This window comes from Vulpes vulpes, chromosome 10 (assembly GCF_048418805.1).
Source record: "Vulpes vulpes isolate BD-2025 chromosome 10, VulVul3, whole genome shotgun sequence".
In the NCBI taxonomy this organism is placed as follows: Eukaryota; Metazoa; Chordata; class Mammalia; order Carnivora; family Canidae; genus Vulpes; species Vulpes vulpes.
In genome coordinates this window covers 46,911,916-46,939,139 of record NC_132789.1, presented here as the reverse complement: position 1 = coordinate 46,939,139, position 27,224 = coordinate 46,911,916, and the positions used below count along the sequence as shown (strand labels likewise).

Below are 27,224 nucleotides of genomic sequence, written 5' to 3'. Positions count from 1 at the left end.
TGTGAGTCATTACATGAGTTATTAAAATATGTTTACCATAAGTGGTTATTCACTTTTCAGAAGTATCATTATATATCAGTAGAATCTATTTTGAACTATCATATTAAAATGCAAAAATTCCGCAACAAAATTACTGATACTAAAATAATGGTGATAGTCTAAGGTCAGACTATAACCATGTAAGCTGTTTTAAATATTCATAATATAGATGAGGGCATGTGCATATATGTCTAAGTAAATAAAACAAGTGAGTCTTAAGAGTTTCTCCTCAACTAGGAATCATTTCACAACTTATAAAATACTGAGACTAGGAGGTATCTTAGATCATCTGGTATAAACTATTTTTTAGATGAGGAAAATGAGAGGTGTTAAGGCTAATCTAAATCATAGACCTAGACGGTGGCAGAATTAGGCCTAAGGCTCCCAGACCTGTATTCTTTACAGTATGTCAGTTGTCTCAATGTGTATATTAATAGTACCGCAGTTTTTAAAAAAAACAACAGGTATACGTAATATCTGTGCTATGTGTTATATCTGTTTTATTAAGAATCCTGTTTTTAGATAAGCAAGGTAGTAACTTGATATATAATTTCACTACATCATTTTAAATAAGTGGAAACATCTTTTACATGTTATGAAATGATCCTAATATTTTTCTCTCCTGTGTAGCACATATTGCAGAGTCAGCAAATTCTGTCTTAAATTTCCTAAATGTGAAAGCCTTGAATACTCTGTCACTTGTGTAGGAGTTACTTTGCCATAAATTACTCAAAAAGCCTTAGAAGCCCTTGAATGAATTTTATTTACAATTTCTTATGAATTTTTAATCCAAACTATATGTATTTAATAATATATGTATATGTCTTTGTGTCCATATATGTTTATTTAGCATATGTACATTTTTTGTCATACATAGTTGCTTATGCTTCCCACAATGAGAGAGAAAGTTACCTTTGGTGAGTAACAACATTCTGAGAGTTTTGGGGTGCCTTCTGGTTATCATTATAGTGCCGTGGGAGATTCTAGATCATGTATTGTTTCTTGCCATCTCTCCTCCATTCCTCCTATGTTTTGTACTTGTTTTTTGCAAACAAACATTCAGAACATGGATTTGAATGAAACGAGAATTGTATGTACTAGATTATTTTTTCTGGAGTTAATCTCTTGTTATTTTCCTCTCTTATTCAAAAATCTTTATGGGCTTTGTATTGCCTTTAGAATAAAATGTGTATTCTGACTTTCAGTATTCTATGTAATCTGATCCTGTTTTCCAGTTTCATTTCCACTAGTAGTCTCCCAAACTAGACATTTCTCGGCTCTTTATATATACACTCTGATGATTTCCTACTTCACTACCCATGATCATGGTGCCTCACTACCACCATACTGTTTCATACTATCCAGACTATCTGGATCCTATCAGTTGTCTTAAGTCTTACTCAAAGATGACTTTCTCTGTGAATTCTTCTCTAATAATCCTCCCAGATAGAAGTATTTTTTTGCTAAACTTTTTTTTAAGGTTTTTTATTTATTCATGAGAGACACAGAGAGAGAAGCAGAGACATAGAGGAAGAAGCAGGCTCCCTCCGGGGAGCCTGATGCAGGAATCGATCCCAGGGATCACAACCTGAGCCAAAGGCAGACACTCAACCACTGAGCCACCCAGGTGCCCTTCTTTCCTAAACTTTTTTTTACTTATCCTTAAAAAATTGTTTGGTATATATAAAAGCGTGTAAATATACATATATTTAATAATTATGCAAGTTATAAAGCTTAACAACAAAATAACCACCCATAAACAAAATACCCAACTTGAGAAGTAAAAATGACCAGCCCACTGAAGCACTGATCAATGACCAATCCTGATTACATCTTCCCCAAACTTCCGCAACCCTTAAATAACCACTGACTTTAATCTTGTGTTAGTTTTCTTGCTTTTCTCTGTAATTTTATCACAAATATTTTGCATCACTAAGGATTACTATACATTTATTTTTGCATGCTTTTAAACTTTATACAATTGATATCACACTGTATATATTTTATGTGGTTTGCTTTTTTCATTCCATCATGTTTCTGACACTTGTTCATAGCTCTAGTGTTTTAGTCCATTCATTTTCAGCTACTGTTTTATACCTATTATATACGTTTACCACAGTTTATCAGTTTTCCTGATGAATAATTTGCTTTTTTTTACCAATATATTGTTATTCAGACATGTTCTTTAAAATTTTTGTACATGAACACTTAAGGAATAGAATTGCTGGTTTAAATATGGATATGAATATCTTCAACTTTATTAGATGATGTTAGACTGTTGCCCAGAGTAGTTTATCAGTTTATATCCACCTGTCCCCATCTCCAGCATATAACAGTTGCCAACATTTGATAGTGTTTTAATTTTTGCTAAGCTAGTAGATAGAAAATAGTATCTCAGTATGATTTGCATTTCACTAATTATTAATGAAGCTGCACATATATTTATTGGCTGTACATAATTTGTCTTCTGTGACAAATATGTCTCTGGTTGTATCTTTCTTTTAATTTTTTTAACATATATTCTGAATTATGGCCTTTTTCTAACAGAGTTAAGTTATTCAGTATGTATTAATTTTCTACTGATGTATTTCTAAGCAACAAACTTAGTAGCTTGAAATAACACCTGTTTCCATGATTAGGAGTCCAGGCACAGTTTAGATGAATCTTCTGTTCACAGTGCCTCACGGTGTCATCTGTGGTGAGGTTTCTCATTCAGAACTCAGGTTGTTGGCAGAATTCAAATCCCTTTTTTCTTGATAGATGTTGGCTGGGTGATCCTCCTGGCTCCCGGAGGCTGCCTGCAGTTCTGTGGCTTCCTGGCTCCATGGATAGTTCACAGCAATGGTGTTTCTTTCAGATCAGGAGGAGTATGTTTCCACTTTGAATCTCTGACCCCTAGACCTAGATTTAAAGGTTTGATGTTAGGCCCACGCTGATAACCTCCCTACTAATTAGCTCCATTGATAAGTAACCTAACCATGGGGTACATCCCATTATATTAATAGATGCTGCTGTTGCTCAAGCAGAGGGAATTACGGTGTATATACCAAGAGGCAGACAGAATTCTGCCTCCAACACAGGATTCTTATCCTCCCAAACATGACACAGACCTAAAACATGCTTTACTTGGGCAGCCCCAGTGGCTCAGCGGTTTAGCGTCGCCTTCGGCCCAGGGCCTGACCCCGGAGACCCGTGATGGAGTGCCACATCGGGCTCCCTGCACAGAGCTGCTTCTCCCTCTGCCTGTGTGTCTGCCTCTGTCTCTCTCTCTCTTTCTGTGTCTCTCATGAATAAATAAATAAAATCTTTTTAAAAAAAATGCTTTACTTGATACCTTCACTAATCTTACTGTTGTCTATAGTTTGTTTTGCCTTTTGTTGTAAAAGAAAAAATGTTTTTATTTATATTCATCAATTCAACTTGGTGTCAGTATCAAAAATCACTGTCATTATTCAATTCAATCAAGATTACTAAATTTGCCATTATATTTTCTCCATATCTGTTGTTTTAGTATCTTGTGTTTCCTTTTGGACTTGCTTTTCTTGCTGAAACTCATCTTGTTATTAGTTCTCTTAGTGAAGCTCTGTGGTTAGTAAACTCCATTAGCCTTTATATGTCTGAAATTTTTTTATTTTGTCTTCTCTCTTGAATAATTCATTGGTTATAAAATTCTAGGTTAATCTCTTTGGGATTTTTTCCCCCTCCCTTTCCTCTTTCGTTCTCTCATTCCTTACTTTCTTCCTTTTACTTCCCCTTAGCAAGTACTTTGAAGATACTCCTTTGACTTTTGGCATCTCCTACAGCCTAGTTTTTTTTTTTCTTTTTAAATATAGTTATTTGTCTTTACTCTTTTACTTTTAGGATTTTATTTTTATCCTTAATTCTGTGCAAGTCCATTGCTAAAGTTCTCTGTGAGCTTTTTAATCAGGTTTATTGAGGTATAACTTATATTCACCTTTTCAGACATAAAGTTCAGTGAGTGTAGATGAACAGATGCAGTTAGGTCATCATCACCAGAATCAGCATACAGAATGATTTCTGTCATCTCTAAACCTTACCTCATGTCCCTTTGTATTTAATCTCCTTCCCTTACCTTCTGCTCCAGGCAACTATCATTTTAATTTCTTTCCCTATAGTTTTGTATTTTCCAGAAGGTTTTATAAATGCAATCACACATTTGTATTTGGCTTTATTTCATTTAGCATAATGCTTTTGAGATTCATCCATATGTTTGGATGTATGTATCGCAGCTTTGTTTATACATTTACCTGCAATGTATGAAAAATTCCAATTATTCTGGACCCTTGCCAGCACTTGATGGTGCCTTTTAAAAATATTTTTGCTTTTCTAATGAGTGTGTTGTAGCATCTCATTATAATTTTAATTTGCATTTCCCTAATGACTAATGATATTGAGCATCTCTTCATATGCTTATTTACCATCTGTAGCTCTTCTCTTGCCCATTTAAACATTGAGTTTTCTTTTTTTTTTTTTTTTTAATTTTTTATTTATTTATGATAGTCACAGAGAGAGAGAGAGAGGCAGAGACACAGGCGGAGGGAGAAGCAGGCTCCATGCACCGGGAGCCTGATGTGGGATTCGATCCCAGGTCTCTAGGATCGCGCCCTGGGCCAAAGGCAGGCGCCAAACCGCTGCGCCACCCAGGGATCCCTAAACATTGAGTTTTCTTAATGAGTTTTTAGTATTTTATAAATTTTGGATAGAAGTCCTTTATCAGATAGTACATTTTGCAAATATTATATTCCAGTGTATGGCTTATCTTTTCATTTTATTACTCTTTCAAAGAGTTTAAGTTTTAAATTTTGATGAAGTCCAGTTTATCAGTCTTTCTTTTATAGTTTATACTTTAGTTTCCTAAGAAATCTTACCTTAACCCAAAGTCACAAAAATTTTCTCCGAATATATTTTTTTCTGGAAGTTTTATAGTTGTATCTCTTACATATAGATATATATATAATTCATTTTGAGTTAATATTTCCACAGGGAGTGAGATGTTGGAGAGTAAGAGTTTCCTGTTCTCTTGAAGATTCTTCTAGCTGAACTAAAAACCAACTTTACATGAGACAGATTAACAGGAGAAAATCAAATTTAGTTTCATACATATGGGGAATCCATACAGTCATGGAAATTCCAGAGACAGGCAAGGTGAGGTATATATGCCATTCTGAACTAAGCAGAGGGAGTGGTAGGGGGTCTGGGACTTCAGAGGGAAGGAATGCAATTCACAGGAAGATGAAAAAGAGTGTTTCAAGTGTTTGCTGGGCCACGCAGAAACAATGTGACATAGAGAACTTTGATCAAATGGGCCTGCATGGGTTTCTTCTTGTCTTCCATACCTAGTTCATGGTATAATGTAGTCATCTATGGGTGATAGTTCTTTTACCAGGCCAGATCCTTTATTTAAAATTTTTGTAGACAGTTATATGGGAAGAAAAGAGCTATTCCTGAATCTGCTGGGTTTTAATAGTTTTTTTAACTCAGAAAGAATAATTTTTGTGCCAACATGGCCTCTCTAAGGGGCAGCTGCCCTTGAGCCCTACAGAGATAAGGCTCAAAGTTCTTTGTTTTTTTTTTTTTTTTCGCTTATGGATATCCAGTTGTTCGAACAATTTGTTAAAAAGACTATCCTTTTGCCATCAAATTACCTTGATGCTTTTTAAATATTAGTTTGCATTCTATGTATGGGTTTCTTTCTCTATTCTGTTGATCTATATGTGAACATATATGAGGATCTAGTTTTATTTTTGTTGTCTAGTACCAAAAGTGTACTTTTGATTTGAAAACACCTTTCTTTAATTTGGAAAATTCTTGGTTATTATCTCTTTGAATATTACTTCTCTTTCATTCCCAACATTGTCTTCCTTTGGAACTCCTTTTTGATGTTGAAGCCTCTGAAATCAATCTGGGTATCTCTGAGCTGTTGTTTTGGGTAATTTTTGCCTTTTGTGCTGGATCCTAAGGTATATTTTCTCTTCAAAAAAGTCATCAATTTAATAGGAATATTAATGTGAATTGATTAATACTTACATGGACATAACAAGGTTTACACTGTTACTGATTTTCAGCTTTTAGATTTAACTTTGGAATGAGGCAAAAAGACCATTAAAATTATAAACACAGAATGTAAATATTAACCTTGCGTGTTAAATCATTTTATCTTTGAAAAATGCTTTTTGTTCCCTTTCAGTCATTTGCAGTTTTATGTTTGCAGACCTGTTTATTTTCTCTCAGCTGTTCTTTGGTTATCCTAAATCTAATCCCTGCAAATTGAGAGCATATTTGTGTAGCGTAGTGATGGGTATGAAGGCACAATGGAGGCTTCTCACTACAAATAAGAATAAACTCCAAATGCCTTTGGCCTACAAGATTCTATATGATTTAGTTTCTGAAGATTTATTTGACCTTATCTCTTACTATTCCTTAGTTTAGCTTCATTGATCGCCTTTGTGACCTTTGAACCCATCAAACTCATTTCTAACTCTTGACTTCTGTACTTACTGTTCCTAGACTTGGAATGCTATTCTTTGCAGATCTTAACTGGTTGGTATCTTCTCTTCATTCAGATCTATTATCAGATGTTTCTACCTCAAAGGATATTTTCCTTACCCTCATAGCTAAAGAAGTGTTCTCTCCCCTGTCTCCATCAATCTTTTACATTACCTTTCTTTTATTTTCTTCAAAACATTTATCACTATCTTTGCTAACTGATGTTTGTCTGCCTCCTTTAGAATATAAGCTCTGGGAGGGCAAGATTTATCTGTCTGGCTCAACTCTGTGTACCAGCCTTTAGAACAAATAGTCTGGCACATTGGAGAAGTTTATCAAAAAACAAACAAACAAACAAACAAAAAACGTGGATTGAAGCAATTTGTCATTTTGTGGAGAAGTATCTGGAGGAAACGAGTCCTGAGAGAACGCTTCTATTAATAAAAATGCTGTGCTTATTATTCCTGACTTTCTTGTTCCCACTGGGACTTGGAAACAAGATTAAATGCTATTGAGGTCAACCTAAGAGCATTTCTGAGACCCCAGTGTCTCTAGTACTTGAGAAAGAAATACCATGAGTCACTCAGATTACTTGGGAAGTTTCTATAATTTCCTATCTTTGAAAATTTTTTAAAAATTATTTCTCTTTATCACCTACTCTGCTAAAATCTTCCTTACTTTGTATCTTTAAATTGTGGTCACTTGGGTTAATCCAGATGAACTTTTGGTTAATTTAAATTTCTTATATAGATTTATCAAAAGGCAAAGTAAATTTTAAGGTACTATATTACTAATGTATATGTTATTGATAATTGCATTCATTTTTGAATTTTATTTTTATTAATAATTTTGTAATGTCATATAAAATTATAGGCCTCAAATATAATGGAATTTGATTTTTTTTTTTTAACGCAGAGATTTATCTCAGCCTAAGAGTATAGATGCATACTCACTATTAATTTAGAAAAAAAAATGTACTTAGGTATTTTGAAACCACCGTCTCTTGCCAATTTTCTATCCCCACAAGTATTTAGAAGAAAAACTGTAGGTGGATTAGAGAAGGGGGGCAGGGAAGAGATTTTAAAATAGTAGTCTCTCTTGGGCAGCCCAGGTGGCTCAGCGGTTGAGTATCTGCCTTCAGCCCAGGGCGTGATTCTGGAGTCCCGGAATTGAGTCCTGCATCGGGCTTCCTGCATGAAGCCTGCTTCTCCCTCTGCCTGTGTTTCTGCCTCTCTCTCTGTGTCTCTCGTGAATAAATAAATAAAATCTTAAAAAAAATAGTAATCTCTCAAAGAATATAAATAATTGATAAGACATTTATAAAAACATGATAGGTATCCTGCAAATGTTTGTGGAATGACTAGGAGTCTGTCAAGCTTTGTGCATCTTAGAAGATATTTTGCTAATATGTGTATCTCTTTTTTGGACCAGTATCTAGCAGTATATCATGTGGTAAATTTTTGATTGATCAATCAATGTCCAGTAATTGTTTCTGATTTTAGTAGCTTACTATTATTTCTCATGGCTATTAAAATTATACTGCTTATAATCTCTAGTATTTCTGAAGTAAGTCACTTTTTTATATGTAAAGTAAGAAAAAAAATGTTTCCTAGCAGCTGTGCTTCCAGGGAAGGAGGAACTTCATTGGTGTTTTCTTCATCATCAGTAATTTCTTGTATTGTTTTTCCAGTTAAAGATGTTGTATCATGGTTTGGATTTTTAGTCTTCTTTTGCAATTAATTATGAACCTTTTTGGTAAACTAGTCTTGTATCTTTCTATGAGCAAAGGAGCCATGTTATTGTGCTTTTTGCAAAGTAATTTTTCAACCAATGAGAAAGAAATATGGAATTATTTATGAAGAGTAATTTAAGGCTAATATCTAGTATTTATTTACTTATTTAAAAAGATTTACTTACTTGAAAGAGAGCATGCCAGTGTGCACATTCAAAGGGGAGGGACAGAGGGAGACATTCTTAAGCAGACTGCCTGAGGAGCATGGAGCCTGATGCAGGTCTCAGTCTCACAACACAGATCAACCTGTGCCAAAAGCAAGAGTTGCAGCCCCCGTGGCGTGATCCTGGAGACCCGGGATTGAGTCCCGCATCAGGCTCCCTGCATGGAGCCTGCTTCTCCCTCTGCCTGTCTTTCTCTCTCTCTGTCTCTCTCTCTCTCTCTCTCTCTCTCTTTCTCTCTCTCTCTCTCTCTCTGAATAAATAAATGAAATCTTTAAAAAAAAAAAAAAAAGCAAGAGTTGGGTGGTTAACCAACTGCACAACCCAGGCACCCTTCTAGTATATATTGAACACTCATTGCATGTTAGGCCATACTCATTGTTTTATGTGCACTATTTCATTTCTTCTCGACAACTCCATGAGATTCTTATTGTTCTTGTCCCCATTTTACATATGAGGGAACTGAGAGGCACTGAGGGCTTAAGTAACTTAATCAAAAATCAGACACGTAGTTGATTAGTGGCTGAACCCCGGTTTGAATTCAGTTGTATCTTCTCTAAATCTCATGTTCTAAAAAAGCAGTAAACGGCCTCTTGAATTTTTTGAAGTTAGATGGCAAATCTCGCAGATGCTCTGGACTGAGGAAATGACGTTTTTTGAAGTACTTATGCTTAACTGCAGTTTATTGTATTGCAAAGAACATTAAGCAGCTATCTAAATTCTTTTGATAGTTTGAAGTTTAGTTATATGTTAATCATGAATATTAATTTCTTAAAGTAAGTAAACCATTTGTTTGGAAATTGTTCCATTTGAGTTAGCTGTGAGAATAAACATGTTTTGAAACAAAAGGAAGCTGTTGTCACATAGATATTTAAATTGTATTTGAATTGAATTTAAAGATGGCTGTAAGCACTTTGAAAAACAAAGTTAAAATTCCAAATTTAAGATGGAAAATTGTAAATTACTATATATAAAATATACTTATTATATATATGTATGAAAGACAGTATGGTATATTAAAAGACTAGGAGATTAAAAGATCTGCTCTCTAGATCTTATTTTGGCACTTATTTTACCTTGTCTTTTGAGAGTCACTTCACCTCCACTCCTAACCTTCAATTTCCTCATCTGTAAAATAAAAAACCCAGAGGTACCTGGGTGGCCCAGTTGGTTAAGAATCTGCCTTTGGCTGAGGTCATGATCCCAGGATCCTGGGATGGAGCCCCGCCTTGGGCTCCCTGCTCAATGGAGAGTCTATTTCTCCCTCTCCCTCTGCCCCTACTGCTTGTGCGCACGCTCTCTCTCTCTCTCTTAAATACATTCATTCATTCGTTCATTCACTCCTTCTAAAGTTCAGTTCTAGTGGCACTGGTCTGAGAATTATCTGATTAATGCCATGCAAAATAGCTTTGTATTCTTGGTCATTTAAGCTCAGAAGCAAGAATCAGTATCTACTTTATGTATATGGATTCTGTAGTAGTCTTGGGATATATTAGTTCAGTAGATTCATTCTATTGTATCTTCCCATAGAGAAGTACCTGTATAAACCAATATATAACAGACTTCACGAGTTCAAGAGCCCCAGATTAAGTTTTCAACGAAAGCTTGTGTTTGTTAAATTCTCATACCCAGTGTTTTATTTTTGCTAGTATCGACACCTGTGGAATGCTACATGTTTATCAGTGAGGTGGTATATAGCAGTCTAAATCACTTATTACGATTGATAGAGATTTACCTTAAAAAATGTTTTTAAGAACATAGATGTTTACAGTATAATGTATAATATGAAGGTGCATAGGGAAGAATCTGAGTGTTATTGAGACAGGGAGAAAGAGGTTGTTAGGTGGTAGAAGCAAAAAGGTAATATCTATGGAAAAATAGCCAGTAATAGATTATCCATAAATAATCCAGTCTCTAATAGGGAAATCCCCAAAGGGATAATGAATGAATGCCTGAGTACCAAGCCGACAGAGTTTTCACCTTTGAGGTATATAAGCACTAGGGCAGTTTTATGAAACATAAACATTATGCTCTTGTTAGAACTTCAGAGGAATGCTATTGTATCCTCTCCATTGTAGATGGAAAAAAAAAAAAAAAAGTCTTCTATCTCTTTTACATCCCATTCTTCTCTCCAGGTTAAAAGATGAAAATTTATACAAACTTTAAAATCTTTGATAAAGCAAAGAAAATCCTATAATATTTGCCTAGTCATTATATGTACATGTACATTATAACAATAAGAGTTACAGTTTTTTGAAAACACACTGTGTGCCATGTGTTCTTAGGCATTTTGCATAAATTCTATCGTTTATTCAACAGTTCTGAAGTTTATAATTTCCCCTGCTTTACACCAATATTGATGCTTGCAGAAGTCAAATAATTTGCCCCCAAATCACATAATAGTGATTGAACTAGTATTCAAACCATACTTCTGTGACTCCACAATCTGTGATTTTTTCCCCTAAAATACATACTGCTTCTAGATATGGGGATTTTGTTTTCATAGATCTGACCCAGCAGCTAAAATGTGCAGCCAGATTTGGTTAATCCTGGGGTAAGAAGAGTACTGTCTCTATATGTATTTGGCAAATAATAATGTACAGGTGAATATGGCTCTCAGCTTCTTACTTCACTCCTGGATTCTGTGACCCATTATTGAACTATTCTGTGAGCAGAGCCTTGTTTTCTAGGAAAGTAAGCATTAAGTTTCCTGATGAGCATTTCTGTATTTGCTGTTATTTCTTTCAGAGATATTGGAAGAAGCTTACACATGTCTAGGGAACCTATCTACCTCTATGGAACATCTCCTGTTGGGAAGTTCTTCTGTAATTCCAAACTGAGGAAAATGTCATCTTAATGAAAGGCTGATTTGTCACTGTTTCATTTAAAAAATATCTGAATTTAAAAAAAATAAAATAAAATAAAAAATAAAAAATATCTGAATTAGAAAGTGCTTAGGCAAGAGCATTTGCACCTAAGAGGAAAAAAAAAACTAGTATGAATTTAAGCCCTGCATTATATTTCATATTTGTCCCACCCAAAATTACAAAATATAAATCCTGTCTGTGATACTATCTTCTCCATAAGTTTCCTTCCCTCAGTGTCTCATACATAACTACGTATGGTCTTAATTTATTATGTTCATGAACTGACTGTATTCACCCAGTGAGATTGTAAGGTCTGTGAGAGAAAGTACCTGGTCATAACATTTTTTTCATGACTTTTGAGGCAGTGATTCTTATCCTGATACCTCCAAAGTGATTCATACAGTAGAGTTGTCCAGTCTAAGGAAGGCATTAATATTTTGGGCTTTTAGCTAGATAGACTTCCACAGTGTGATAATATTTCATGCTAACCAGAGGCCCTGATAAGATTGGAAAACAAATTTTTGGGCAGCCCGGGTGGCTCAGCGGTTTAGCACTGCCTTCAGCCCAGGACCTGATCCTAGAGACCCGGGATCCAGTCCCGCATTGGGTTCCCCGTATGGAGCCTGCTTCTCCCTCTGCCTGTGTCTCTGCCTCTCTCCCCTCTCTGTGTATTCTCATGAATAAATAAATAAAATCTTTAAAAAAAAAAAAAAAGAAAACAAATTTTCATTTAGTAAATACCGTTTATAAATGCGTCTTTCATAGTGAAAGTTTGGGAATTAGTGTTCGGCAGTGTCTGGCCCAATGTTAAGTAATGACGATTATTAAAAATGTGAGTGATTTATTAAGGGAGTAATTAATGAACTTTTTTGTTTTAGGAAATGTTGTGGGCAACTTGGGACATTCCTTCTTCAGTCAGAGTTTCCTTGGCAGTAAAGAACATGGTGGATTCTTATATGTGACATCTACTTACCAGTCACTGCAAGACCTAGTACTCCCAACCCCACCTTATTTGTTTGGGATTCTCATCCAGAAATGGGAAACTCCTTGGGCTAAAGTGTTTCCCATCCGACTAATGTTGAGACTTGGAGCTGAATATCGACGTAAGTGTAAAATAACTTCTACACCATATGACCAAGATTTGATGACTAACGGCCCGAGATATTCAGACCCTCTCCCCACAGTGATACAATCCAGGAGAAGTCTTTTGAAATAGCCAACCTAAATTTGGTCATTGTCTTTACTTATTTTAGCTTTAATGGAAAGGACTAAAAATCTCAAGTGAGGAAGTTAGTGATTATTTATTATCTTGTAAACTTACTGGTTTTATGTAGTTCGCTGATAAATATATAATCATCTTCAGAAAAAAAAATTGGAATTTAACAAGTATCTTTTTACAGTATCTATAGTGAGCATTTTTTGGTAATTTTGTTGGAAAATACTTAGGACAAATTATATTTTACATAACGTAACATGCTAGAAACTAGTGCTGTAGAGATCACTCTCAGTTGATAAAGTGAGCAATAGAAGAGCTTCCTTGCCCATGGTGGAAGCAATACAACTAAGTTGTGAGTATTTTAAAGACATTAAGGCCTAAATGCAAGCTTTCTTTTAAACTATCTTCACTTACTCAGAATTGCTGTGGTCTAGGAATCAGACCATTTGAACAGGGTTCGTAACTCTATGACTTACTAGCTCTGTAACTTTGGGCAAGTCACTCAATCTGTCAGTTTCCTCTGCAAGTAGAAAAAATAATACTTGTGTTTTACATTATTATGTAAGATTGTTAAGAGGATCAAATGAGATAATGAAAAACTGTTTTACAAACTATAAAACAGTATATTATGTGTTTTCAGGAGGTCAGCTTCATTATTTTGCTTATTTATTCATTTAATAAGAATTTAACAAAGCCCTACTATTTGTAACAAATCCTGGAAATTCAGAAATAGCTAAGGCATGGTTATAGGCTCTTGGAAACCTCTGTAAGGAAGACATACAGGAATAATGATTATAGTAGTATATTGTGTTAAAGCACATGTTCAAAGCTAACAAAGTTCTTTTGGAGTTCCAAGACGGACTCTGACTTCACCAAGTGTGAAGGAGTTGGATAAGAAACATCTCTTGGACCAATTTGCTTCTGGACTGAATTGTGAGAGAGACATATGAGTCAGCTAAATGAAGTAGGGAAAGGAAAGGATTGTTTGCAGAGGAAACAACGTGTATATCTTTCTGTCCTGTATAGGCAGTTCACCCCATAAAATTCGAGGAATAAGCCAGCTAATAGGTTGTCTCACCCCATAAAGTTTGAGGAATAAGCCAGCTAATAGGTTGCCTATTCTAAGGAGGATAATCCTGTTAGGGAGGTGTGTAAGAGTAAACACAGAAGAATTAGGAGATATTTGTTTCCTGGATCATATTAATCCAGTTTGAAGAAGAGTGCTTCCTAAGACTTTGTAGTTCATTTTTGAGACAGTTGCATCAAAAGGCTTATTCTGGTCATCAAAAGATTTAATCTGGTATGGTTTGTAGAAGATTCAGAATTTGTCTTTAATGCTACTATGCCAAAAGCTTTTGAGCCCTAAATTTCATATGCTTTAAAACAGCTGTTAGAGTTATATTTTGAAAACTTTATGAATCATGATATCTCTTTTACCAAAATGTTAAGCTGTCAAACTGAGTCTTGTTATTTCTCATTTCCATAGTTTATCCATGCCCACTCTTCAGTGTCAGATTTCGGAAGCCATTGTTTGGAGAGACAGGGCATACCATCATGAATCTTCTTGCAGTAAGTTGGGGATTTTTATTTTCTTTTTTCTTACTGGGGTTTGTACAGGAAAAGGAAGAGAACGATTTCATTTTTTGTTAATAGCCAGGTGGAGATTTATACTATAGGAAAAGAATAACATACATATTCTTTGGAAAGTATATGGAGCTTTGGAATGAAATAGTATAGGATTTCAGCCCTTGATTATACACTTACTAAATGTCCTTGCAGGATTATTGTAAGGACTAGACGTAATCAAGCACCAAGCATTCTGTCTTGTTTTAATTTTAAGCTTCCCGTCATATGGGTGTCCCCTTTGTCTATGTAGCTTATTGCTTAGCCCGAGATTGCTCAGAGATTTATTAAAATACCCTAGGTGACAAAGGTTTTCATCCTTTTTGATGGATTTGTGTATAGATTGGGATTCAAACTTTATTATTTTCCTTTGCACTGGGCTCCCATGTGCCTTTGCACATGCACAGGCTCTAACTCTGTTGACCAAGGATATTGGTTGGCTTGGGCCCACTAAGGTCTTTACTATACGTGTGCACAGACTAAGGTCACTCCTGGGTGTGTGGAGAGTTTGTGAAGCTTTTCAGGGCTGTGTCCCCTCCCAAAGCCTTTGTTAAATCTCTGACTAGCCTGCCTGCTCCTCACTTACCCCAAACAGGCCAGCGAGTAGCAACCTTGAGCCAACCAAGCTTTCTGTCTTCATGAGCTGCTGAGATTACCACTACCACTCCAAATCAAGTCAGATCCTTCCAGTAGCAGAGATTATTGTTTTTACAAACTACCTTAAACTACCTGAGTGGGCTAGGAGGCAGCCCCAAGCATGATCACGGGCTCAGCTCTCATAGGCTCAGCTCTACTGGCCTTGCTTGGAGTTGAACAGCTTTCATGAATAAACCTGTCTCAGGATGTTGTATGCCTTTGGTCTAATCCAGAGCATTGTAATGATTGTTTTTTTTAAAAACTGCTTACCCAGCTTTTTAGTTGCTTTCTGGGGACTGGATTTATTTCCTTAACTCTGTCATGCAGTTGTAGTTAATAGTTTCAATTATGTTTTAAAGATATTTAAATAATCAAAACTTATGTAGCTTTACCTACATAGTTGCCATTTCCAGGGATCTTCATTCCTTTGTGTAAACCTGTATCTCTATCTGCTGTCCTTTTCCTTCTGCCTGAAAGATTTCCTGTAACATTTCTTGTCCTGTGGGTCTGCTGGTGAGAAGCTCTTTTGACACCTGTATTTCTAACAATATCTTTATTTTGCCTTCATGTTTGAAAGATATTTTTGCTGGATATAGAATTCTAGGTTGGCAATTTTATTCGAGTATTTGAAGGATGAATAATAATCCTTCTACTATCTTTTGGTTTGCATTGTTTCAGACAAGGAGTCTATTTTCCCTCTTTGTTCCTCTCTACATAATGTTGTTTCCTTCTCTGGTTGCTTTATCTTTTTTTTAATATATTTTATTTATTTATTCATGAGAGACACACAGAGAAAGAGGCAGAGACACAGGCAGAGGGAGAAGCAGGCTCCATGCAGGAAGCCTGACATGGGACTTGATCCCAGGTCTCCAGGACATACCCTGGGCCAAAGGTGGCGCTTAACTGCTGAGCCACCCAGGCTGCCCACTTTATCTTCTTATTACTGGTTTTGAGCAATATGATTATGTGCCTTGATATGGTTTTTTGGTATATGTTTCTTGTGTTTGGGGTTCATTGAGCTTCTTAGTTTTGTGAGTTTATAGTTTTGTTTTTTTAAGATTTTATTTATTCATTTGAGACAGAGAGAAGGAGAGAGAGAGAGAGAGAGAGAGAGGGAGAGAGGCAGAGACACAGGCAAAGGGACAAGCATGGAGCCCGACATGGAACTTGATCCTGGGTCTCCAGGATCAGGCCCTGGGCTGAAGGTGGCGCTAAACCACTGAGCCACCGGGGCTGCCCAAGTTTATAGTTTTTATCAAATAACTTTCTGTCTACCTCCTCCTCTCCTTCAGTGACTCTAATGTTACAGACAATATTAGGCTGCTTGAAATTGTTTCACAGCTCACTAATGCTTTTTTAATTCTTTTTCAGTCTTTTTTTTTCCTCTTTATGTTTCATTTTGGATGGTTTTAATTGTTTATTGTCTTCAAGTTCAGTAATCTTTTATTTTGCATTGTTAAAGCTGCCAGTTCCATCTTTTTAGGGGAAAAGGGGATTGATCTTACTCATTGTAATTTTCATCCCTAGAAGTCTGGCTTAGGTCTTTTTCTGTATTCTGTATGCCTATACTTAATATTTTGAACATCTGGAATATGGTCATAGTAATTATTATAATGTAATTGTTTGATAATTATAACATCTCTATCAGTTCTAGTTCATTTTAACTACCCCCTTACTTTGAGTTGTATTTTCCTGCTTCTTTGCATGGTTGGTATTTTTAAATTTTTTATTGAATGCCAAATATTATGATTTTTCCTTGCTTGGTGCTGGATAGTTTTCTATTCCTATAAATATTTTTGAGTTGTGTTGCAAGTAAGGTAGTTAATTTACCTAAAAATAGTTTGGTCCTTTCAAGTCTTGCTTTCAAGATTTGTAAGGTGGAACCAAATCTGGTTTACTATAATACTAATTATTCCCCAATACTAAGGCAAGACCCTTCTGAGTACTTGAAATGACTTTTGGCCCTATTTGGAGTTAGGCCAAAGTTCACAGATTAAAGGCACATTTTTTACAATACTGTTGTTACTTCCGACACCAGTTTCAAGTTTAGGGATTCCCAGGCTACCCATACTTCTGACTAACTGGATACAAATGTTGGCATTCCCACTGCCATCTCAGTTTTGGTAATTCACTAGAATGATTCATGGAACTGAGCAAAGTGTATTATACTTATGATTACAGTTTTATTATAGTAAAGGAATTACAAATTAGAGCCAGTAAAAAGAAGAGACACATACTACAAGGTCTAGAAGGGTCCCACATAGGAAGCTTCTGTGTCCTCTGGGACTTGTCACCCAGCTGATGCATTGATACATAATATGCACAGAGTAAGCACCTGACCTTTTGTGTCCCCAGTTTTTATTGGAGTTTCCTTACCTAGGCATGATTGATTGAGTCACTGGCTATGTGATTGAATTCAGTCTGCAGCCCCCCTGATATCATGTGCCCCTAAGCCCCAACCTCTAGTCAGATGGTTGAACTTTTTGTCATGGCCACACCCCACCCTGAGTCATCTTGTTGGCATAAACTATCTAGAGACCCACTGTGAGGGTCTAAATTAACATAGACTATCAAGGGATCCACTGCTGAATAACAAGGATACTCCTGTAGCTCAGGAAATTCCAGGGCTTTAGAGGCCACCTCTCAGGAACCAGGAGCAAAAACTAACCAAATTCTTTGTCGTACAACAATGCTGTGCCTAATGTCCATGGAATAGGAGATTCTCCTCTCTGGTTTTTAGGTCTAGGCACTATATTCACAGACCTGTGTACCAGATAATGTTTCCAGTAATCATTTCAGGTAGTTCTTTCACTGGCCTCAAGAGATTTCTTCATATACATTTGCTAATCAGAACTCTCCTGAATTCTGGAGTGAGATCCCCTACAAATCTTTGGAGTTCTTCTCTGCATCAGTTTTCTGCTCTCTGATACTCTGTCCTGTGAACTCTAGCTACCTTGGGTTTTTGGATTCTTAGTTTTGCCTCAACTCAGGTAATCTGTCCACCTCTACCTACATTCCCCCTTCCTGCACCTGAACTTGGAAACTCTCTGGAGGCATAAGCTGAATAGTCATAGAGCTCATCTTGTTCGTTTTCTGCCTCTCAAGGATCACTGTTCTATGTTGCTTGAGACTAAGTATCTTTAAAAATTATTGTTTCCTGTATTCTGTGCAGCTTTGTTTGTTTCAGGCAGGAGAATAAATCTAGTCCTCCTTTCTTCATTTAGGCTGGAAATGAAAAATTAATTAATTGATTTTTATTTCATGATCCCTACCCTCAATGTGGGACTTGAACTTTTTACTCTGAGATCAAGAATATCATGCTCCACGATCTGAGTCAGCCAAGCCCCCCCCAAAGTGGAAATTTTGAAGTTATATTTTATAAGATTTCCTTCTCTCCCATCTCCCTCCCTCCCTCTTTCTACTCTGGTCCCCATCCTATTGTCACTCTTTGACATCTTTAGTTTTTAGTCACATTTTTGACAAGGTAATTTTTCTAACTGATCATAATCTGTGTTAGCATGAAAAGGAGATATTTATCCTGTAATCTAGTAGCAGAAACCTATGGTTTTTATGGCCTATATCAATTTACTTATATAAACTTTTAGTGGATTATTTACTGAAGTGTCTTGCTCTGCATCACGACTATTGGAGAGGAAAATTTTTTCTCTGTCTTTAAAGATACTTCCAACTGGTCTAAGAATTAAATTAACATGAGACAAATTAACAGGAGAAAATTAAATTTTGTATATATATGTGAGAACCTCACATACATGAGGGGTTCAAAGACAGAAAGGTGAAAGGAGTTATATATGCCATCCTGAGCTAAGGAATGGGATAGGGGCCTAGGGCCTCCAAAGGGAGGAGGGCAATTCATAAGGCAGTAAGAATAAGAACAGATGTTTGCTAATTAGGTGTTTTGGTAATCTGCCATACAGATGGGTCATACAGATAGAATTTATCTCTAGTAATAATTCTAAGTCTGGGAAAGACCCTCAATTTAGGTTCTTCTAGGTAGTTTAGATGAAGGCAAAAGCTTCTCTTGAGCTACAGAGTCTCAGTTGCCTTCAGTTCAAGGTGACGCATTTGGAGGAAACTTGCTTTGAACCCTTTACCACCTTCTCTGTCTCTAGCTTATTAGGACTTACAATCTATTGATTCCTTTTTTTTTTCAGATTTTATTTATTTATTCATGAGAGAGAGAGAGAGAGAGAAAGAAAGGCAGAGAGACACAGGCAGAGGGAGAAGCAGGCTCCATGCAGGGACTGAATTGGGACTCGATCCCAGGACTCCGGGATCATGCCCTGGGCCGAAGGCAGACCCTCAACTGCTTAGACACCCAGGCGTCCCCAATCTATTGATTCTAAGACTGTTCCATTGTCTCCCTCCTCTTGCTTTTCTCTTTCCCTGTCTTAAGATTCTATGGTTTCATCATTAAAATCACTTTTTTGCGGGGGACATAATTCTAGTTCCTCTCTGTCTCTTCCCCTCTATTGTGGTGGCCTGGCAAAATGTAAACCCTATTTAAATTTACCTTTCTTAAAAAAAAATAAATAAATAAAATAAATTTACCTTTCTTAAAGAAACTTTTTTTTCATTGATGTACAGTAAAATTCACCTTTTGAAGAGTTTGGACAAATGAGTTATGTTACTACCACTGTTGCAATTAAGATACAGACAGTTCCATCACTCCAGAAAACTTGCTAGTGCACCCCTAATGTCTGGTAACCATTGATATTCTGTCCCTATAGTTTTAGCTTTTTCTGACTGTCATATAATTGGAATCACCCAGTATGTAACATTTTCAGTCTGGTTTCTTTTACTTATGTATTTGAGATTTATCTGTGTTACATATATTATTTAGGAGGAAATAATAGTCTTTTTCCTTTACTTATCTTTGGTTCTTTGACTGAGGCCCTATAAATGAGACTGACCAAAGAGTGATTAACAGGCATATTTTGGGGTGACATATTCTGGTAACCTTTAATACAAATAGTTCATTCATCTTTATTGCTGTGTAGTGTTCGGTTGTACATATGAACCACAGTTTCCATTTACCTGTTGATGGATCTGTGGGTTGTTCTAGTTTGGGGTGACTATAAATAAAGTTGCTATAAACATTTAATTATGAAATTTTAGGTAAACGTCAGTTTTCCCTTCTCTTGGATAAATACCTGGGAATGGGATAGTTAAGCCATGTTGTACATTTAGTGTTATAAAGAACTGTGAAATTACTTTCCAGCACACCTGTAGTAGCTGGCACTCACAAAGAATATACAAAAAAAATTTTTTTGCCAGCACTTGTTATTTCTCTTTTTTGTTTTTAATTTTTGCCATTCCAATAGGAGTTTAGTGATCTTAAGTTTTGTGATTTTAATTTGTATGCTGTTTATAGTGAATGATTCAGAACATTTGTTCATGTGCTAATTTTTCCTCTTTATATCTTCTTTAGTGAATGTTCGGATTTTTGCCCATTTAAAAAATATGGTTGTTATTTTCTTGTTGAGTTTTGAGAGTTTTTCATGTATTCTGAATATAAGTCTTTTGGTAGATTTGTATCATTTGTTATATTTTCTCCCAGCCTCTGGTTTATCTTTTTATTCTCTTAACACTGTCTTTCACAGAACAGAAGTTAATTTTGTTAAAGTTCAATTTCTTAAAAAAAAATGTTTTTTTATTTATTTGAGAGAGAGAGAACATACACAAGCAGGGTAGAGTAAGGGAGAAGCAGGCTCCCCACTGAGCAGGGAGCTTGACTCAGGGCTCAATCCCAGGACCCCAGTATCGTGACCTGAGCTGAAGATAAATGCTCAACCAACTGGGCCACCTAGGTACCCCTCAAGTTTCTTGATTTTTTTTTTTTTTTATGGAACATGCTTTTTGTATGCTAAGAACTTATTGACTAGAATGATATAACAAATATTTTCTTGGATGTTTCTTTGTAGTAAGCTTATAGTTCTATTTTTATGTGTTATATTTAGGCCTATGGTCCATTTTTAGTTTTTATGATTGTGAGGCATTGTTAGAAACTTTTTTTCATTCATATGTCCAGTTGTTTCAGTACCATTTGTCAAAAAGACTATCCTTCCTTCATTTACTTGCCTTTATACCCTTTTCAAAAAGTCAGTTGGGGCTCAGTCAGTTAAGCAACCATCTCTTGGTTTTGGCTCATGTTTGTGAAATCATGCCCCTCATGGGACTCCATGCAGAGTCAGCTTGAGATTCTTTCCCCCTCTCTCTCCGTCTGCTCCTCCCCCTGTTCTTGCTCTTTCCCTGTAATTAATAAATCAGTCAATCAACCTAAAAAAAAAAAAAAAAGAGGGATCCCTGGGTGGCGCAGCGGTTTAGCGCCTGCCTTTGGCCCAGGGCGCGATCCTGGAGACCCGGGATCGAATCCCACGTCGGGCTCCCGGTGCATGGAGCCTGCTTCTCCCTCTGCCTGTGTCTCTGCCTCTCTCTCTCTCTGTGACTATCATAAATAAAAAATAAATAAATAAATAAATAAATAAATAAATAAAATAAATAAAATTAAATAAATAAATAAATAAATAAATAAATAAAAAATAAGAAAAGTCAATTGACTATACATACCTGCGTGGATCTACTTCTTCATTCATTCATAACCTTATCCAAGCCTGTAAGTGGATGAAGACAAGCCTATTCACTGTTCTCACCTTAGATTCATGACCAATACCATTAAGGAAGCTCTCAGACTTACCTGGCAATCTTTCCTGGTCCATAACACATTCCAATTTTTCTGTTTTCTCAAATTGCCAGTACTCCTCTCCTTTTCTTACTTCCAGCTGATGACCCAGCTCCAATTTCCCCAATAGAAGCAGTCAGAAAACAATTTTCACACTGTTCCATCCAACAGCTTACCAGTATCTATACATTTTCTTTTCTTAGCTTCTAGGACACCTTTCTTCTGCAGACTTCTGACTTGCCACCTTCCCCTTTGCATCATGTTCTGCCTCTCAGTAAATGGCAATGCAGTCTTGTAGTTGCCCAGTCCATATACTTCAGAATCATCTTTGATTCTTCGCTTTTATTCCACATTCCATATTCAATGCAGTGATAAATGTTGTCAGGTTCCCATTCAAAATATATCTGGAATCTCATTGCTTCTCACCACCTTTTGAATTTTTGACACTTTGGTCAAGTTATCACTGTCTCTTGCCTGAATTATTTTTATATGTTTATTTGATCTCTTTTCTTCTATGCTTGTTCCCTTACCTCTATTCTTTACAAAGTAGTCAGGGAGATCTGTTAAAGTAGGCCAGACACCTCACAGTAAAGGCAAAGGTACTTATAGTGGCCTATGAAACCCTATGAAATCTAGCTTTGTGCCATCACTTTGACTTGAACTCCTACCGTTTTTGCTCACTTTGTTTCAGCCACACTGGATATGGTGTGTATATGTGTATATGTTTTACCCTACAGATATTCATTGAGTGCCTAGGCTGTTCCAGGCATCTGGGATATAACAAGAAGAAAACAAGTGAGAGTACCTACCCTCTTGGAGCTTACTTTAGAGGGAGGAGACAGTTAACAAATACAGAAAATGTTAAGTAATGGTAAAGCAGAGTAATAAGCATTCAAATATTTATTTAATATTGTATATAAGGTGTATATGAGACTGGTCTACTTCCTTATGAGAGTTTACATTCTAATTAGGGAATATATACAATAGGATTTCTATAATACATTTCCTTATTTAAATAACTGAGATCTTTTAATTTTCACATTCTTTCTGTTTATGCTGATTTTATTGCTATAAATCAAATCCTGCCATCGGCGAATTCTTTATTTAACCACTTCAATTTGCTTTTTCCTAGGATTTCAGAAATTACCAATATACATTGCCAGTAGTTCAGGGTTTGATAGTTGACATGGAAGTTCGGAAAACCAGTATCAAAATTCCCAGCAACAGATACAATGAGGTAAGATTTACCATGAAGACATATTTCTCATTGTCTCATTGTCAAATACATAAATGAAGATGAAAAATATGTGATTGTTTATAAATTTCATTTTTAAATTAATTGACAGTGAATAATACTGTGACTTAGATGAGTGATGAGGCATTTTATGAAAGAAAATCAAGATGTTAGGTTTGTGATTTATTTAGTCGTTAATTGTGTCATTGATTGTGCTTTTCATACCATGATAATCAGTGATTGATTTGCATTTCAATTAAGGTATAAAATTAACTTTATATCGGTAGTATTCATGGTGAGATCTTTTCATTTTTCCTCCTGTTGTAAGTATATATTAATTTTGACAATACTCAACATTTAATCGTTCACTCCTGAAAGGAATTGTAAGGTTTCAAAAACAAATAAATGATTGCATTTTGAATTAAGCTGTATTTTGTAACTATAATGAAAATTTGCATACTATACACACATTAACAAAATTATGTAAATAGTGCATTTTGCCTACGTGCCATGTGAAGTCTTTCTTAAATTTAAAAGTTTCTTAAAATCAGTACTAAAATGTCCAACAGTAATCATTATGGTATAAAGGAAAAATCTTATTTTGAAACTTAGTTTGATATAATAATGGTTACAATTTGATATTTTATTAGGATGGTAAGTCCCCAATTACTACTTCCACTATCTATTGGTATAAAGTAATTTCCTCCTTCCCTCTCTTTTTTACATTTTTTTCTTCTTTCTTTTTCCCCCTTCATTCAGCCACTCATTCATTATTCATTTGTACACTCAAACATTTTGTACTTTCACTTAGAATCATGTAAATGTCTTTATAAGCTCAGGAGAATGAGCTTTATGAGAATGACCTATGTCAAGAAACGTTTTACCCATGGCTTTCAATACAATGGCTTTTTTCAGGATAGTAGAACATGTGCTTTTCTTTTTTTCTGTGATACAATTAATAGTTTTTATTTGTTATATAGCCCTACCTTGGAATATCAGATAGTAATAGTTGAGATTAGGTAGTGTCAAATCTTTAAAATGAGCAGATTTTTATCAGTACCCTAAATAGCCTTAAAAGAGCTATGCTTTGAAAATGCATTTATTTCTCAAATTTGAAAATTTTTTATTTCACAAACATTTGTTAAATATAATCTGTGATACGAAATACAAAGATGAGTAAGAACATTTTGCTGGCCTTCTGGGAGCTTATTGTCCAGAGTAGGGCAATGAAATGTCATTCTCAAGCAGGTGATATACATTGCTGTCCTTGGTATTTGCAAGATGATGTTTGGAAATTGGATCTGTTTATAAAAGCATATCTGTAAAAAGCTGTGAGGCCTCCATAGTTATTTCAGTACTGACCTAGGACATTTATGACAACAACTGCCATTTATATTACCTGTCTTTATCTGCCTCCTAGGTTTATGGTTGTGCAGGTTCAAGTATCTTTTTTAAAAGACAGTAACTCTATTTCTTGTTGTTTATTACATTTAATTTTCAATAAAGTTTACCAATTATATATCACTTATTTTTCTTATTTGATTTAGCAGACTAACTTTCCTTCTAATTCAATTTTTATTTCAACTCATATTTTAGGTTTATTTCAACTCAGTTCAATGTTTCTCTCATAGTCTTGGACATCTGAATTGTGTTGCTAATAATTCCACTTTACTTTGTAGTTGAAAAAGTAATTTCTTATATATTATTCACTTACGACAATATTTCATTTTTCCTCTTATTTATTTTTTGTTGATATCCATAGTCTTACTTATTTTCTAAACTATGTTTCCTTTTGCTCTAAAGCCTTTGCACAAGCCATTTCCTTATTGATGCACACTTTCCCTATTCCTTACCTGCCTAACTCTCACTCATTTTTCAGGTGTTAGATGATATTTTCTCAGATAAGCTTTCAGTTAACTCCCAACTAGAGTAACTCTCCCTGTTATAAACATCTCTAGAATTCTACACATATTTGTGTGTAATACAAGTATTATATTTGTAATTCCTTCTTCAGTATCTGTTTTCTCTACCAGACATATTTCTGTGAGGAAATATGTCTGTCTTGTTTACCACTGTATCATTAGCAGACTGCCTAGTAAAGAGTAATTGCACAAGAAATATCTATTGAATAAAGACATGAAACAGAACTAATATAGATAAAACATTGTAAAAACAAGTGCTGAAACTTACTGCAGGTTTACTAAAGGTCTAGAGAAAGGAGAGCTTTGGTAAATGGAGCAGTCAGGAATGTTCTTTTATTTCGTTTTGATCTTGAATCCTTAACAGCCAGAGCAGCATGTTCCACATAGGACAAGTTTGTAAATGTTCGTGTAAATGTCTTATAAGTGCAAATGAATAAAAGATTTGAAATGGACAATGAATGATGTTTAGGCACAGAAAAAGAATGGTGAAAAATAACAAGTGAAAAGGATGATAGATGCCTGCAGAAAAAAAGGCAGGAAAGCACCAGGAATGGACATGTCATGAGAGGAAGATAGAAGACGACAGCCTACCCAGTGAAGAAGAGGCTAAAGTAGACTAGGAGATAAAGTTGTACAAAGACTGCTGGATTTTCAGAGGCCTTCAGAAATCAAGCAAAGCAATCTAGACTTAATATGATAATCTGTAGATAGATTTTATAGGTTCTAAAACAGAGAAGTGACTTAAAATGAGTTTTAGAAACCTGAGTTTTGTGGCTATATGTAAACTGTGAGGGGGCCACTAAGGAAAGATTTTAAGCTTAGAAAGCTAAAAAACAGTACTTCTGACAGCATGGAAAATTTAATAAAGGAAGTAGACTTTATATATAAATTCTCTAATCAAGGCCATTCAAGCTCTGTTGGTTTACGTAACCCTACTCATGTTATAATTGTGAGATTATTTTGATCTTTGGGTTGACTGACATTTATTGTTAGTTATATTAACATTATAACATTTATTGAAAATATACTATGTAACAGGCACTATTTATTCTTGACACTGTTTCTGTGAGATTAGCATGTTTAATTCCTTTTAATAGATGAGGATATTAAGGCATAAAACTAGCAGGTGGTGGAGCCAGAATCAAATCCAGATACTCACAAAGGGAAGATGATGTAGAAAGACATAAGGAGAAGATGACCACCTACAAGTCAAGGAGAGAGGTCCAGAACAAATCCTTCTTTTACAGCCTTCAAATGGAACCAGTTCTGCCAACATCTTGATTTTGGACTTCCAGCCTCCAGAACTGTGAGACAATAAATTTCTGTTGTTTAAGCCATCCAGTTTGTGGTACACTGTAATAGCAGTTCTGGCACATTAACACAGAGGTCTGCTTTAAATAGCTAAATGTCGCCATGAAATAAGTAAAGAAAGAAAAGGGCAGTGGAGCAGAGAAAGTGAGCTCTGTGATTGCCTTGTTTTACTGTCTGGTATTTCCAGGTCATAGTTCAGGTAGGGGAAACCCAAACTGAACCTAGAAGTCTCCTTGAGTTGAAGAGACAGAGTTGAGGAAGTAGGGAGGTCATGATGGCTAGAATTTGTAAAACAGATTAAAATAAAAGAAATAAAAGAACTCTGGAGATCTATAGGAGATTCCCACTGTCTCCAGCTGACTACTTATCAGAGTATGTATGTGAGAAAAGCACTAGAAAGATACAGGTAAAACAATTCTCACAGGACCAGGCATAATTTGTCTTCTTATCAACCAAAGTGAACTAGTGGCAGATTATTTCTGCTGAGCCAGATTATCCATAAATTCAGGCTGCTCTGATGTTACCTATCAAGCTTAAGAGAAAAGGCTTAACAGGACCAAGGCACAAGCATGTTAAGGACAGACTTGGAAAATACTAAAAAGACTCAAATCAGACTTTAAGAAATGAAAAAGACAATAAAATGAAAAATCTGGATGAAATTAATAGTAGATTAGACACTGCTGAAGAAAATATTAGCAAACTTAAAAGCATAATTATTAAGGGAGCAGTTCATCAAAAGGATATAACAATCCTAGACATTTATGCACTAATAACAGAGCTTCAAAATTTTTGAAGCAAGAAGTGATAGAACTGCAAGGGTAGACAAGTCCATGACTGTATTTGGAGATTTCAGTAACCCTGTTTTAATAATTGTTAGACGTAGATAGGGAAATCATCAAAGATAGAGACAACTTGAACAGTACTGTCAACCAATTTGACTTGAGTGGTTTTTATAGAACACTCCCCCCCCCAAAAAAAGGCAGCAGAGCATACCTTCTTTTCCAGTGTACACAGAACATTACAAGATACTGTGGTGTAAAACAAGTCCTAGTAAATTTAAAATGATTCAAATTACACAAAGTATGATCTCTGACAACAATAGTATTCAATTAAAAATACCAGAAGAAAAAAAAAATACCAGAAGGATCTCTAGAAAATTCCCAAATATTTGGAAACATAATACACACTTTTCAATAGCCCATGGGTCACAGTAGAA

The 27,224-nt window shown here is 35.5% G+C and overlaps 1 protein-coding gene across 4 annotated transcripts in view; it reads left to right on the top strand.

Moving 5' to 3' along the window:
• The window catches only part of ZFYVE9 (zinc finger FYVE-type containing 9), a 189,729-nt gene that overhangs the window by 132,645 nt on the left and 29,860 nt on the right, over nt 1-27,224 (top strand). For all 4 annotated transcript variants that reach the window (XR_011994795.1, XR_011994794.1, XM_072723961.1 and 1 more), the window contains 3 exons: nt 12,245-12,469; nt 14,069-14,151; nt 22,674-22,778. Coding sequence is in view for 2 of the 4 variants with exons in the window: in XM_072723961.1 (XP_072580062.1) it covers nt 12,245-12,469; nt 14,069-14,151; nt 22,674-22,778 (413 nt within the window). In the remaining 2 variants the exon portion in view is untranslated. The remainder of the gene's footprint in view (nt 1-12,244; nt 12,470-14,068; nt 14,152-22,673; nt 22,779-27,224) is intronic.